General features: G+C 40.7%; 2 protein-coding genes across 3 annotated transcripts in view; one reads left to right on the top strand and one right to left on the bottom strand.

The window, feature by feature from the left end:
* The window catches only part of rab3gap2 (RAB3 GTPase activating non-catalytic protein subunit 2), a 36,821-nt gene extending 27,044 nt beyond the window's left edge, over positions 1 to 9,777 (bottom strand). The window contains exons 1-10 of one of the 2 annotated variants that reach the window (XM_087134769.1): positions 9,534 to 9,777; positions 6,434 to 6,480; positions 5,782 to 5,908; positions 5,017 to 5,098; positions 4,303 to 4,426; positions 3,739 to 3,940; positions 3,101 to 3,199; positions 2,307 to 2,455; positions 1,227 to 1,306; positions 640 to 741 (exon numbers count right to left, since the gene is read on the bottom strand). In XM_087134769.1, the coding sequence (XP_086990895.1) occupies positions 640 to 741; positions 1,227 to 1,306; positions 2,307 to 2,455; positions 3,101 to 3,199; positions 3,739 to 3,940; positions 4,303 to 4,426; positions 5,017 to 5,098; positions 5,782 to 5,908; positions 6,434 to 6,480; positions 9,534 to 9,642 (1,121 nt within the window). In that variant the 5' untranslated portion in view covers positions 9,643 to 9,777. The remainder of the gene's footprint in view (positions 1 to 639; positions 742 to 1,226; positions 1,307 to 2,306; positions 2,456 to 3,100; positions 3,200 to 3,738; positions 3,941 to 4,302; positions 4,427 to 5,016; positions 5,099 to 5,781; positions 5,909 to 6,433; positions 6,481 to 9,533) is intronic. The other variant, XM_087134773.1, reaches the window with a different exon arrangement.
* Positions 9,778 to 9,904: 127 nt separating this feature from the next.
* xrcc3 (X-ray repair cross complementing 3) lies at positions 9,905 to 15,582 on the top strand. Its single transcript, XM_022252878.2, has 6 exons — positions 9,905 to 10,070; positions 11,043 to 11,180; positions 11,863 to 12,075; positions 12,508 to 12,653; positions 13,134 to 13,346; positions 13,588 to 15,582. Exons 1-6 carry the CDS (start codon positions 10,022 to 10,024, stop codon positions 13,885 to 13,887), a joined length of 1,059 nt encoding a protein of 352 aa, XP_022108570.2. The 5' UTR covers positions 9,905 to 10,021; the 3' UTR covers positions 13,888 to 15,582.
* Positions 15,583 to 15,914: the final 332 nt, after the last annotated feature.

Genomic DNA, 15,914 nt, shown 5'->3' with positions numbered 1-15,914 from the left:
ATTCACCATATTGGCATTTCAACGACAACAAAAAATTTGCATATGACAGATTTGTTGCCAAAACAGAGGTTTCAATTAGGCTCACACAGATGAACCATTAATCGGATATTGCACAGTCTTTTTCCCCTCATAATTATATTCTCTGAACTGTTGATCCTCAAACATCCTCATAAATATTTACTTCCAAATTACAATTTGAAAACTAAAGTAAACTTTGAGAGAAAAACAACCCAGTGCCTAGACTTTTTTCAAGATGCAAGTGTAAAGTGGTCAGTTCAGAAATGCACTCACAGCCGTAACACGTTCATTCAGAATTACTACACTAAGTAAAAACATAAAGCAGAAGCTTTTACATTTTGCTTAATGTTTTAACCTGTCTCTGTGGTGGATTCTAGCTTCATGATGTTGACTTTCCAGAGGAAGAATTTGGATCCGGTGTTATCAATTAAATAGCTCGTTTGTTAAAAAACATGTTTCGACTGATGTAATTACTTTTACGTTTTAACCACGACTCACACCAATCCAAGAATCAAAACCAGAGATGCATATCATGTGAAACATTTAAATTCCTGTATACTTCTGACAATTACCTCACAAAAAATCAAGCTTTGACAGAGTACGTGGAGGCTGATCACTTACCTGATTGGCAGGGATGTAGCTGGTTCCACTTTGGGTCTGTGTCTGCTTGCACCCATCTGATCATCGGTACCCTGCCTGCCACTGCCAATGCCAAACCAGCCGCTGCAATACAAAATGAAAGATGCTGAGTTACTGGCAACCTTACTGACTGAGCACAGACCACGAAAGAAGTAAAATCAGCATACCAGCCAAAACTATCAGGTGATGATGAACACTGTTTCAAATTGCTTTCAAGCTGGATTATTGATTTTTGCTTAGCATGTTAATATTTCTCCTCCACCAGTTCCGGAGAATAATCTGGGGAACAATCACTTATGGTGACTGGTGGAAACAGCACACGCAAAGTTGTTTTAACATCGTATGACTGTCTGCCACAACCACGGCATAGCTGGGATCAAGGGGATTCTACTGCCTCCCCCTTCCGCCCCTGAGCAGAGCCTGGCTATATAGCCAAGGGGGACAAGGGGGCAATTCCCCCCTCCTCCAGAGACCCCCTCCCCAACAACAAAAAGATAAGATAAAAACATGCATCTTTATATTGGTTGAGTCTGTGATTTCAAGTACATTTAGCTATAAAGACCTAGTACCTTGCGGCTGACAAAAATGCAGACTTGAGCTTGCTTGCCATCGCCATGGCAACATCAGAAAGCAACGGTTGGCTGCTTCCCTGTAGTAGCAACGCGCAAACAGAACACAAATAATATTAAATGCTGCCAGTTAATCAAGAGTGTAATTTGATAATGTGCAAAGTGACAAGTTTTGGTCTCCGAGCAAAATACACTGTTTTGGCAAAATGCAACTTCAGAATTTTCATCTTTTTTACAATTTTTGTTCCTGACCACAAGTATTCCTCCATTCCCAAGTAACTGAGAGGAGACAACATTAAGAGACCTACATTGTGAACCACAAGGAAAAAAGCCATGGTATTTTGGCCCAGGCTGTGGGGCCCATGAAGCAAATGGGACTGAGTAAAATTGGAGTCCTCCAGGCTCGGAACTAAACTGGATTAGTTTTGGATTGATAAGTCAAGTTTGGTTGCTATTTTCAAGGACAGATTTGTGCCAGGGAGATGTTAATTGGTCTTGCCTTGCCCAGCGTGTATACTCAGTCTTTGCCCTCAAAGGCTTGTGAAAAAAAAAATCACAAGTGTCCTGGAGTGGGACTCGAACCCACGACTTCCTGCTTACTAGTGCAGACGTCTTATATCCACTTGACCACTGAGCTTGGCACTGTCAGTTGGCTGGTTCAAGTCAGATGTAGAAGCGGGTACCATAAACAACTGTTTCCAAGGATAGATTTGAGCCGTGGGTTCAAGTCTCATCTGAGTACGCTTGTGGTTTTTCACAAGCCTTTGGGGGCAAACACAAAATATAGTGTCGGGCAGGGCAAAAAAATCCAAAACTAATTAACATCTCCCCGGTGCAAATCCATCCTTGGAAAAGGAAACTAAACTTGAGTTACAATGATTCATTTATCCATTTTCATATAAAATGAAACAAAACAAAAAACTGAGATTTTCAATATCTTTCTTTCTTTTTTTTTTCATTTCTCTGATATCAGCTTGTCATATATCAACACTTCACATTTGATTCTCAAAATTCTATTAATCAAATCAAGTGAGCAAATCTACTGTTAAGGGGCTCCATCTGTACACAGTTTCATCTCACCTCTAAGGCATAAAAGAAACCCACATACGGCCCAACGCCTGTGGTGACATAGCGCGAGGCGGCTGGGGGCGTGGCCTTGACACTGGCAGTGTAGCCATTGATGATGGAGTCTGCATTCAGCTGGTCAAAGGCACAGGGTGTCACCACGCCTGATAACAAAATGCAAGGGGTGATTGAGAAAAACATTGACGGAGGTCAACTGTGGATGGCTGGAAAATGTTTCAAGGTCAGTGTGGCAGCTGAGCCCATCACAGGTCTAATCTCTAGCCAATTCACAAGAAACGTGGGAATGAAGAAGAACGGAAGATATTCAACTAAGAGGGTTAGTGACTTGATGATTCATTACGGACTTGAAAAGTGCTGTTCAAATTACTTGTTCATGAATAACAACATGAAATGAGGTTCCATGTTTATATATGTCAGCTCTCTTTTGATTGTTTTGTTCTAAATATATTTTTGACATGATTTCACGAGGTTTTAAACAGTATAAGAGCAAAATGAAGACTCCAACAAAAAATGAATAGAAGTACACAGGTGAACAAAGTCTAGCTTTTGGGGTACTGTATAAGGTTAAAATTTCACATGGCATACTTCATACATTAACTTTTAAAAAGGTTAAAGGAAACAAAATCTCTGAACAGCAAACAAATTAAAAGAATATTTTATGAACAGTTTCTGGCTTCTGCCACTGTTTGGTGAACGGCAGAGGAATACACCTGCTTTCAATTGGGAATTTGCAAGGATGATGACAATGAGCACAGAGCTGAGGTTTGAGATTTCTGGGACATACACACCACAGCTGACATGGTCAGTGATGGCATCTTGTCTGACCAGTCCCCACTTCTTGTAGGCTAAAGGGGGAGGTTGGATCTGGTCACTGCCACTGGCTGCAGCTGGGAACAAATAATGAAAACTAGAGACATTTCAACGAAACAAAAGTAAGCATGAAACACAACACCAGTAATAACCGGTGTTATATATATTATAATGTGAACACCTTTTTGCAAGGTGGTCCCTATATATCCTTGGTTTTCCCTACTTTGTGGTTAACTTTACTCTTTTATTTGAACTTCCATATTTCAGTAATGTGAAAAACTGTAGCTTTGCACTGCTGATCAAACATACATGAAAAAAGGTGGCTTCACTCATCTAAAACATCATGTGAATTTTAAATCAATTCTCTGAACTATTCAGTCATTTTTCAAACCTGCATGGCTCAGCATAATATATAAGACAAACCATGACGTTTGTGGCATACAGTAACTTCCACGATAAGTTTGGATTAAGCCCATGTGAGGACATGGGGCTGGAGACAACGTTATTGACACAGCAAATTTGAACCTGAGGCATCCGTAAATCTGACCAGCATGACCAGGACATGAGAAACAACAAGGAACGTGCATGCACATATCAAACTTGGCTCCTAAAGTACCTCTTGCAAGTTGATTGCGGCACGCTCTGAGAGACTGAAACAGGCTGAAACCATCGATGGTAACCAATGCACTGGGATACAGGATTGTCAGCTCTTCTTGCTGCTCAGCTATGCCGGGGTACCGGGGAGTCTCATATGTACGACACTTTAGCTTCAGAATTGGATCCTCATGGAGAAGTTGGGACAGTAGCAGGGCGCCAGTCTAGAAGCAATGACAGATTGTTCAAAATCTTAAGAAAGGACACAAAGACACCAGTGCTGTAGTCAAGACCATCACATGACATTCACAAGACCATTGCAAGACCAACACAAGACCTCCAGTCTGAATTCAAGTCACAAGCTATTCAAATGAACTGCAACAAAAGCATTCCTTTGTCATTGTTCACCCAGTTACTTGTGACTGGTCTTGTGCCTGGTCTTGTGCATGGTCTAAACTACAACACTGAAAGACGCTCCATTAATGGCCCAGTCTGTGCTCAAATTATAGCTTGACAAAGCAAGACTTTTCTGTTCTCAGCAAATTGCTTATTGCTCTAATTTGACGGAAGCCTTCTGAAAACTCACCTCAGTGTACATACGCACATAGCCCGTCGTAAAGCCTACCACAACACAAGTCCAATCCGGTGCCCCCTGTGAGCTACGCTTTTGAGATGCCAGAGGGATGCATAGCACGCTAGTCACACACTCTCTGTAAGATTGAGGAAACCACACAAGTAACTATTTGCCCCCGTGTCAAACCTCCACCATAAAAAGCAAGAACAAAACAATCTTTAAATAATTTTCAAAAAGAAAACTGTCAGGATGTCAGTGTAGACATGTACATGTACAAGGAAAAGGGCAGGTATGTGATAGTGCACCAACAACGAATGTTAACACTGCCAACATTTTCAACCTAAATCTAAAGAACCTTAATATCCATCACGAGGCTTTGACGGAATTTGCAGGAGTAAAACAGGTAGAGACAATCATACTGTGCCACGTTTGGATTCCTACAATGCAGAAGATTTGGAGGGGCCCTAGACAAAATGCCCTTGACCAGAAGGCTCTAATCAAATCTATGTAAATCTTGGTCTAGGTATTCCCATGTGAGAAATATATAAGGGCCAGCTGTAGTCCAGCTTTAGAACCTTGTTTTGTATACGGCCTAATAGCTTTTTGTTTTTAGTATGAGGTGGTGATAATGGTGATGGGTTGTCTTAAAGATGAGTGAGGTGGGCGGCCTCACATTTGAACAGGCAAGGAACACCTTGTTACGCTCACTGTCCATGAACTGCTTACCCTTCGTCTTGGTTGAGGGTGCCCTTGTAGATGATGTGGTAACGATAGTCAATTCCATCCTCATCCCGAGGGTCCCACCTCTCTGTTGGCGTAAAAGATTTCAACAATTATTTCAAATTGAAAATTAAAAGTACGGAACTGAAAAATTTCAATAAAATGGATAAGTAGTAGCTTCTTTTCTGCTCTTAAATCTGAAAAGCATGCTCCACTGAAACAAAACGTCAACACATTAGCCAGCCAAAGGCCAAACAATGTTACTGTTGAATCAACAATAACACTGTTCCAAGGGACAAGCTGTCATTGTCCCAGAGTTGGCCGCTACTGGTAAGTTCTCTAAATAACAAAGTCACACAGATTTAAATATATACTATCAACTCTCATAATATAAAAGTTGCAAGACTTTGTTACAAAAGGAGTGGAAAATAAACAGAAACATAAGAATTGAAGACATCGGGATTCACAGAATTTGCTCAGCATTTTTTTGGGGGGGTAAAAGTCTTTTTTAATGTTGAGAGCACACGGTATTTCATCCTGTTGCACTGGGAATGGTTACAGTTAAAGCAGACTACTGAATGGCTGGAAAAGTAAGAGCAAGATTTCTCAGATACCTTCACATTTTACTTAGTTTACACAGCTTTTTTTCACACCTCGGGAAACAAATCTCAACAAAAAGTAAACCAAAATAAACAAAAAATAATATACGTCCTCGGCACAAAAAGTTTTATATTTTGTTAAACAGTGTCTGACAGGGTTAAGTTTGCTTACGTTGTAAGAATACCGCCTTCTCCTCATAAGCTAGAACCATAAGGTCACTGGTGGGAGACAGGGAGACACTACACTCCTGCAGCCATGCCTCCTGGTCATCCTTCTTCCCTTCAGATGTCTCTCCTTCCTGGAAGAAAAAAGGTTAAAAAACATGAGTCAGGAAATTTTCATTGTAATACCCACCCCCTAAAAAATGGAGAAAAAAAGTGGGGCTACGAAAGAGAAAAAGATCTTTGGCAGTGTTACAAACTTCAGTAGTGTTACAATACACATAGACAGTAAATAACAATTGATATTTCAGCAAACGGCTAATATCCAAACAAATTAGAAATTGGTAAGTCCTCTCTTAAATGGCTGAGCTATGAAACCATGTTTTGGGAGGAAAAATTCTTCGTTTTTGAATTTTTTTTTACGCAGAAAGTCTCAATCATGAAGACAACATACCCATACCCCAAACTTGTGCAAATATCTCTGCTAAGGAACAGAAACAACAGGTGCAACGTGCCAGGAAGGATCAACTTCTGCTGGCGAGTTAGACTTCAGGGTTTGAGATGCACTTTACAAGGAATCAACACAGAGTGAACCTGGCAAGGTCATTAAAAGGATGGCCCTGGATGGAGAACAATAGCTGAGATTCTGTCTTAATACCAACCTCTTCATCCTCTTGATTCCAACTCCAGTCAGCATCATCCCATCCATCTGCAAGAGACAACACTCAAGTTGATACTGCAGTGGACAAATAACTGCACAATAAGCCCATTCGATTTCCAGGACAAGACATGATCATAGATAACCACCTACCGTGCCGGTTGAACATGTTCAGAGCTAGTATGCGTACTGCTAAAGCTGATAGGGCTGATCCAGTGCAATCCTATATTGAGTATACTCAATGATCTTAAATATGCCTCATCTTGTACATGAATGTGCCCTTGAAATACTGAACTAGCTCACATGTTGCTTGACATTCACGTGCCATTGAGGTTTGTGCACATTCCGGGGAAAATAATTTATGATCTGTGCCACATGCACTCACATCAATGTGTATGGAACAAATTAAAATTGGAACCAGACTATAAAGATTGTCACAGTACATATTTGGCAGTGGACATTTGACCATGGACTGGTCCCTCACAAACAAACTTTTGCTTCTGTAGCCAGGCACAGCAACAGAACATGCAAGGTGAATATTTGGGGGGACTTCTAAATTTTACCGTGGCACATCCTCTTTAGGTTCAATGGTAACTGTATATTGTTACTGTGAATTCGTATTCATGAAATGGAAGTCAGATCAGGTGCAATTTTGGACTTTTTTCCTTCCAAAAAAGATCTTTCAAGGCTGACAGTAAAAATGAATATACAGTGAAATAAACTGCAATTCAAACATCGTAACTTGGAGGTAGAAAAAACCTCTGATGGCCTAGCAATCCTTATTTACGCTTTGGACTCTGCAAGCTAAGCTATGCATGCACTCATTCAATTGAGGGAACTTAAGCATCGTATCATTTTGGTTCAATGCTGGCTCCATAAAAAATGAACAACCGATTGTAATTTGTAAAAATTCTGAAATCCCCTAAAAACATTCAAATTGCATATTCAGTGCCATGCCACCCAAAAAAGAAGAACCAACCTGATTCAGGGTCAAAACTCTGCTAAATCAATGTTGAAGGGAATTGGTCGACCTACATACACTATACAGTCTATGGGTCAAATGCTCTAAAGTTACAATTAGTAAGCTACACTATCCTGACTAAAATTATGAAAAACGTTCCATATCGTCGTGCCAATGCTGTAAGGTCCTTGAGGGAAAATTGAGCGATAAGGTCCTTATTGGAACATATTGCTTAAAAAAGAAATTGGTTGAGAAGATTGGATGAAATTTAAATATACAAGTATTGGTAAAATATAATTTTGAAAATAAAACCATTTGGAATTACCTGTAAGTCTGTTTCACCCAAAAAAGTTCTTTTATTTTTAGAAGAAGGCCCCGAGCCTGTTTTTGAAAAGTGTCATGACTGCAGTAAGGACGTTATATTATATGGATATCACCATATTTTCTTTGTGTGGTTATAGTGATAGCATGTCCTAGAAAGTCAGATTTGAGTTAGAAAACACTAAGCATTTTCCAGATCAGTCTCATAGCCTCAGAGGGTTTGTCCATAGGGTGTCAAGTGATATCTTTGCCATCCTGTTTAACACTGGCAAGACTGAGACATGAGTGGACGATAGTTGTTCAAGAGGCAATTAGCAGGGTCCTTGTTGGACAAGGCTATGATAGATTGCCTTTTTGTTGGCATGGATTCATCATGTCCATTGTGTAGGAAATCTTTAATTTTGTTCAGTACAATTTTGAATCTTTTGAAAATTTATTTGTGCCATCATGGGTTGATTTGCCTTGGAATGAAACCATTTATGGGACAGGCCCAATCAATTCAGGAAGGATGATAAATTTTTGCGAGAGTGAAAATAGTGTACTCCCAGAACCCATGTGAGGTTCATCATCCCAGGCAGAGAGCATGGTGAGTGGACAATGCAATGGGGAATGACAAATCCACCATTTCTGGGGATAAGGATCATGCTGAACAACTTTAGGCCTGCTTCCCGTATTCAAAAACAATTTTCAACAACCACAAAGAAAGAAAGGGAGAGCAGCTAATGGCAGAAGAATGAACATATATCGACCAATCGAGCTCAGTGTCAATAAGGAACATTGTCATTATGATTAACACTGGAGCTGAATCATATAGTTGGTAAGGTTCCCAACAGGAAACATCTCACCAACTTTATTCATTATTATTACCTATTAGGCCTAATCATTTCTGGTAATGACACCAAGGATTCCTCAAAAGAACCCTACGCACTGTAGCTCACAAGCCTGAAGAGACCTATGGAGGAGACGGGAACAGGTCGATTCGTACCTTGGACAACTTGTACCATCAACTCATCATAATTGCACCAACTCGTACCTTTGCCGAGTCGTACCTTGGCCAACTTGTACCTCCAGTATAGACAACTCATACCTTCGTGTACGAGACAACTCGTACCTTGGTCACAAGTACCTTGCATAGAGCTTATTATTGTTGCTGTTCCATGTCAAGACATGTAATTAACGGACTGAGCGATAAGATACTACATGTACCAATGGACTCTTCCAAAACCTTGGCAGCAGTTTACATGTGTTGACATGGAACAGCCGTTGAGACGATGAGGGGTCAAGTGACATAATGCTCAACGACCTTATTTTAAAGATGGCAACTTTGAGAGTGGGCCCGTTAGATTGAATGGATGAAAGAAAAAAGACTGCAAAATACCTGAATAACGTGAGTGAAATCATTCAATAAATGGTATTTAGAAAACGGAAAGGTCAAGAATCATGTTAGTGTGCAAAAGAAATTGCGCCCACAATTATAAGTTGGTGCGCCAAAAATGTTCATTTCGCCGACACGAAATAGCGCATACGGATGTGTGGCTAAGGATAAATCGGGAGTGATCCGTGCCACACTAGTGGGGCTAAAACTATCATGACTATGGGAAGAAAACCCCAGAGGAATATTCTGGATAAAACCCACGGACTCACGTAGGCCTAAGGACTGAAAACCCAATCTACGTGAGGACCGGGCCGGGATTTGAATCCGGACCGCAGAGGTGGAAGGCGAGGATTACGCCAACCTGACTCCTAGCAGACTAGGTCCTAGGCTGTCATGACTGTGGCTGTAGACTGTCAAGATTGAGGCAAACGTCATCAGTTTACTTACATGACTTACCAAGATCGACTGTTTCCGAGACTTTATTGTTGGGAATAAGGAATTTACGCACAGCAGAAATATCCTCGAAACAACCGACGTTACTCAGCACACACGACATGATGTTCTAAGGACCATTTGGTACATTATTCATTCGTTTTTGCAAAATTAATGGTCTTTAGTTTTGCCAGCTGTCATGGAGGCGGCCATCTTGATATGAGTTGAAGCAATAGTGGCCTTAATTCAATTCTGAACTTTCTATTTTACCATTGTGTTTATGGGAAACCCTTCCAGTTTTCGATGTATGAGACTCGAATTAAGTCTACTTAATGTAATCCAATGTGTAATCCTCGTAGGTTTATAGAGGGCGCTATATACAGTAACATACCTCTTGAGCGTCGAGCTCAGCTAACTCCCTCGGAGGGAAAAATGAATTTTGTAAGCGACGCCAGATTTGACAGCCTGTGCATTTATATAGAAAAAACAATAAAGAAGCAGACATGGATGATCTTGAATTGAATCCAAGAATTTTAGCAGCCGTTAGAAAAGGTTGGAAAGAAATTATTTTGCTTCTCAAATTTTTGTTAAGCCTAAGGTAGGAGAATGCCTATTGCAATTGAAGTGTATTTGTTATCAGGTTATGGTAAGAAAAAAATTTAATTCGTAGGCCTACATACAAATTACTAGTATTTCCTGTGTACGGATTACTATTTCCTACGTACAGATTACTAAACCACAGGCCTACGTACAGAATACAAAACCGTACATAAAACCAATTACTAATACTATTTTGTACGCAGGGATTCCTAAACTGTATGTACGAATTACTCTGTCAAACTGTACGTACGGACTAGTATTAAAGTTACATTGCATGAGAATACTTCAGTTCACTGGGCCCGAGCCGGACCAAAAGGGGGCGCGATTTCCTAGTAACGTAGGCTCCTTTGGTAGTAAGTCCACTTTGCTGGTTTACGAATGACTATGAGTATGATTATGAGATACAAGCGTTGTGTACATGTCCAGCCCTACCAACAAACATGACAAAAACAACACTCCCCTCCAGCATGGCTCTTTTCAATCGATGAGGGGATGCTTCTGCTAAAGGCAGAATTTTGAATGTGACCATTGCCTACGATCATTATTTACCAAACTGTACTTATGAAGTAGTCATTCGTATGTATGAAATAGTAAACCGTATGTACGATTTCAAATATTTTCATCCTCTGTCCTAAATTCACTTCTGTAGCTACCTGGGTACCATTTCAAAGTTAACAATGTGTTAAAACATTAACTTTGAAATGGTAATTTTACTATTTTTGAATTTGGTTGGTTTTACTGGAAAAGAAGTACTGTGCCCAGGTTACTGGGTCTATGTCATCATGGTCATATCATTAAGACAAGCTTGACAAGCTGTTTCCATCATCTGATCATGTAAGAAGCAAGTATTTGGTTTCCTTGCTCAATATTTAAAATGGGAAGCATCATATGCCTTCTTAGATTTTCTTGTCCACCTTTCTGCAGCTAACCTTGTATCCTTTCCTGCTATCCTGAACCTGTCTTCTGCTGATGTTGAACGACGTTCTAAGCTGTCAGCTAATGATGTCAGGATACTACTGCAGACAATCTCTAGGAGAGTCTTCAAGAACCCATCAGTCACTGGTATACATGTACTCTCTGTTGAGGTCCTAACAAAATTGGATTCCAAATTTACTTAATCTTAGGAAGCACGTTTCTTTCTACTACACCTGTATCTCACGAAATTAGGACTCCTGTTGATAGTACTGAGAGAACTAGATTTTTACTAGAATGTCCCAACTGCACCAGGATAGAGAAGTAGGTAATATGACAAGATTGGCTTACCTCCAAAGCAGTCTACTTCAGTATACGGGTAATTCCAGAAATTGGGGGTCCATTTTTTTTCGTGTCCCTGTTACATCCGACATATGATTTTGTAAGTTCAGAACACATTTTCTGATTTTCAAGACTGATGAATTAATGCAAATTACCTGCCAAACAAATAGTAATAGTTTGAAATCATGATATGTCCATGTTGAATAACATAGGTCAGATGTAACATGGACACGTAAATGTCACACTTTTGGACCCCTAATTTCTGGAACTACTCATGCAGCAGTCACTAGTCATTATATTTGATGGTTTTTGTATCTGTTATGTATTATACCGTGCACTTCTTCCCCAAAAGTCAACAATGTCATTGACTGGTCCGTCTATTTGAATTAAGTCAGAATTTGGAATGTGTAGTTTAACACCTGAACCATGTGGCTTCACTCTCTGGTGCATAGCACAAATGTACTAATAATACACGCTTCACTGCCTACAGCTTTGGAGTTGTACCAAGGCACTTGTCCCAAATCGCTGCGAGTCTCCTCCCTCAGCACGGGCTGTGAGGTGCTGGACGCCTTCCTGAGGGGAGGCATCCTGTCCCCTGGCATCACTGAGATTGCTGGGGAGAGCGCTGCAGGTAAGACCCAGCTGTGCATGCAGCTGTGTCTGAGTGTGCAGAGGTCGACTGTGAATGGAGGACTTGATGGAGGTTAGTCATCAGGGAACACTGGTATCCTTGGATCAGAGCCCACTGTAGACGATGTACTCAGTTACATTTTACCTGGCAGTGTAGAAAAATAGCCAGCCTCAACTGCCTCATTTTGAACATCATGCTTCACAAACTATTAAAACTGTATTCTATAATGTATTGTAGTATCAATATTTCTAGCGATGAACATGTAAATGTGTGCTCTTTCACATGAAAAGTCGGTGCCACATAACCAAAACACACATGTTGAACACACTTGTGTACTTGTCAAATTGTACCCATACTGAATTTGCCAAATCGTTATTAGCGTCTAGATCAGTTATAAAATGATAGATGTAAGTTATATTCTAATCATTCAAAGGGGTCTGTTTATTGAAAAGTAAGCTCTGGTACTGTATCAAATCTGGCCCATCTCACATTCATTTTTTTCAGGGGCTGTGTATATCTGCACTGAAGATGTCTTCCCAAGTAAGAGATTGCACCAGCTCATTGAGAATTTCCAGAAGAGACTGAGTGCCACCAAATATCACCAGCTGAAACTTGGAGACAACATATTCATTGAGCACTTGTCAGAAAGGGTGGGTCACCCAGTTTGTCACTGAAATGCTGACTCTGTTGGAGTGATCTGTTTTGCTTCGATTGTTCAGGATTTTTCAAATGCCATTTCAACCTAACCATACCCAATTGAAGCCAACATAACGTAAATACAACCTTACCAGATCCAACCTGACCAGATATAGGTTAAAAAACATACAGGTTATAGGTTAAAAAGCAGTACAAACATTGTGCAGAGGCTCCATACTGAAATTTTTTTTAAATCTTGGACTGAGCTGTGTGAATTGAATTATTTTAAAATAAGCTGGTTGGGCATATATTCATAACTGCATGCTCATAAGGGCATAGCCCGTAAATGTTGACAACAGAGTCACTTGGAACATTCAGTTGAAACTTTGAAATGCATCATTGCTGTTCAAGGTTTGAAGCTGAAATGTCCTGCTAACCTTCAGGCTGTGAAAGACCACCCAATACATTTTTGTGGTTCATTTCCCATTTGACAGGACCAGCTAGTGCACTGCATCCAGTATCGCATCCCTCTCCTCTTGAAGCAGAGTCGCGTCAAGCTCATCGTTGTGGACTCCCTAGCTGCTCTCTTTCGGTGTGAGTTCAGCCCCAGGGAAGCTGCCCGAAGGGCCAGACACCTGCAGACACTGGGTGCCCAGCTACACAGGCTGAGCTGGCTGCATGACGTGCCCGTGGTCTGTGTCAACCAGGTGAGGTGGTAAGAGTTGTCTGGGCTTCTCGTCTTTAGTACGACTGCCTCCCTTGGGCCGTGAATGGGCAAGATTCACCATTGAAGTAACTGAGCAGAGACATTCATTTAAGTTTAGTATATTTTTACACGCAGTATACAACTCATCCAGGTAAATAACTTTACTTGAAGGTTTACATGAAAAAAAGTTTCAGGGAAAAGAACAATGCATTATCTCTCTTTAAACACTTTGTGATGTACAGGTCACCGCTAACATGAGTAACAACAGCTCATCACACTCCAACCAATGCCAACTCATCCCAGCTCTCGGCCTGGCCTGGTCCAACCTGGTCCAAACCCGCCTGATGTTGGGCCGGACCAACTATAAGCTGTCCTCCTTTGATGCAGCAGGTCATCAGCCCCAACCTGCAGACACAGAGCGGACTGTACCTGAGACAGCAGGGGTTCCTGTCAGGACCATGGAGGTGGTATTTGCCCCACACCTGCCCAACGACACCTGTTACTTTGTGGTGGAGGCGGCTGGAGTCAGAGGCTTAAGGTGATAGGTGTAATCAGTTTTTGTGCGCGAGTCCTCTGCTCACCGGTGACAAATGGAGGCTGAGACAGCATCAGTGTGCGTCCACTGCAGATTTGACAACTTTTCATGTTTCCTCTCTGCTTAGAATGACCATGAACATACTGCATACCAATTTAACCAAGGGAGATTCTGACTTTGCAGAACTCCCACTTCTGTTCTTGCTTAAAGCCTCCCTGCTAAAGGTGGGTATGCAGTTCTCAGCTTGAATTTCGGGGTATTTTACACCTGCACGTGATATTTCAGATTGCATTTGTGACTTGACATGAGACTGATCACCAGAATGTTTTTAATTTGAAGCTATAATTGGTGAGAGAAGAGCAAGGAAACACTACAGATTTCCTAGTGCTGATTGCCTGCATCTGCCAAAATTCAACAAGTTTACACTTTTGCCAGACTTGGACCAATTTATACTTTTGAGAAGAATGCATTACTTAGATATTAAGATGTTTAGAAAGCGAAAGCACTCATGACCCCTGTTCTCTCCCACCTAATGTCGTTTAATAGTGCGTTGACGAATATGTAAGTGCGTTCCTCATACCAACCCTCTCACCAGCCCTTAAGGGAACATGTGGCCTAGCGGTTATGGTTTGCAGCTTCTGATCATAGGGTCAGGGGTTCAAATCCAACTGGTGGCAGCATGTTGCGATCTTGGGCAAATCACTTTACCCCGATGTGCCTCTCTCCACCTAAGAGTAAATGGGTACCTGTGAGGGTAGATTTGGTTATGTTAGCCGTGTGCGCCTGATAGGGCAGCATCAGCTAGTATGCTCCTCAGGGAGCTGAGATGGTTTCAGGAATGTTCAGTTGTTGTGAGCCCAATGTGCAGGGATAATGTGATGATATGCCTTGAGTACCCAGCAGGGTGGATACGTGCTCAATGTAAATTATATTTATTATCATTATTGAAATTATTATTATTATTTATGATGCCCTTTTTTGATTGTGTGCCTGTGCCTTATCTGATGACAGCATTTCCAAGACTGAGTTTTGAAGTTTTCAAAAATACTTTGTGCGCTTGTAAGATGGATGGAATCCTGTCCCCATGAACAACTTTGCACTATTGTTATTTCTAGCATAATACATCTGGAACCGCACAAAGTATTAAATAAAACTGTAGGACCCCAAATTTAAGTGAAATTGTGGAAGTGGAAATAAACCATTTTCTGCTTAATTTTAAATTCTTATGTGTCTTTTTGTTACACATTACATATTCTTGGTGTTATTTGACCTTGACATAGAAAATATAAATAGCAATGAAAACAAAACAAAATTCAGACATGATTTTTTTCTTGTTAGCCCATTTAAGATACAGAAAATTATGAAGTTGAGGGCAGGCACTTTGAAAGGTTCGCTTTGAAGTAACAACCATCAAGGCACAAAAAATGGAATCTTGCGGCTGGAGATTGAAGTCAGACTTAACTTTTATTTTCATTTTTTGTTTCTTTTTTAATGCTCAACCAGAGTTTTTATATTTTTTTTCATTTAATCCTTCAGTACACAGACTGATTACTTTGAAAGTTCAGGTTTTAGTCATAAAACCCCAATTTTGCTTTGTCTTGCTTGTCTTTCAGCACTTTTCTAATAGTTTGAACAAAGCCTTTGTTCTTGTTATATGGTAGGTGCTTTTAAGTGTTGAATAAAGAATTATTTATGTTATGTACTTTTCTCTTGGATTGTCATTTCTTTTACCATGGTTACTTTCCAATACCTGAATACTCCACTTAAGGCCTTTTCACACTAGACAAATCTCAGGGTTGACGCAGGGTTGAAGGTGGGTTGAAAACGGGCGGCGATTCACACTTGGAAAATTTCAACCCTGTGTCAACCCTGACATTGACTCTTACTCTCACCCCGAAGCCTAATTCACACAAAACAAGTGTGAAACAAATGCAGGGTTGAAAATCCAATAGCATAAGAATGCAGTTAGTCTCGACAACAGTGGGGGGGGTGTTGTCCCTAACCTTTCAAAAGGTAGCTTTTTGCACCCCTTCC

This window comes from Acanthaster planci, linkage group LG01, assembly GCF_054643075.1.
Source record: "Acanthaster planci isolate LZ-2023a linkage group LG01, COTS_SCS, whole genome shotgun sequence".
Classification (NCBI taxonomy): Eukaryota; Metazoa; Echinodermata; class Asteroidea; order Valvatida; family Acanthasteridae; genus Acanthaster; species Acanthaster planci.
The sequence above is the reverse complement of the archived record's forward strand: the minus strand, read 5'-3'. Positions and strand labels throughout refer to the sequence as shown.

Coding starts and splice junctions, on each gene's coding strand:
- xrcc3 (XM_022252878.2), top strand. CDS start 10,022: ATGGATGATCTTGAATTGAATCCAAGAATTTTAGCAGCCGTTAGAAAA. Junction 12,076..12,507: donor GAATGGAGGACTTGATGGAG/GTTAGTCATCAG, acceptor CATTTTTTTCAG/GGGCTGTGTATATCTGCACT. Junction 12,654..13,133: donor TTGAGCACTTGTCAGAAAGG/GTGGGTCACCCA, acceptor CCCATTTGACAG/GACCAGCTAGTGCACTGCAT.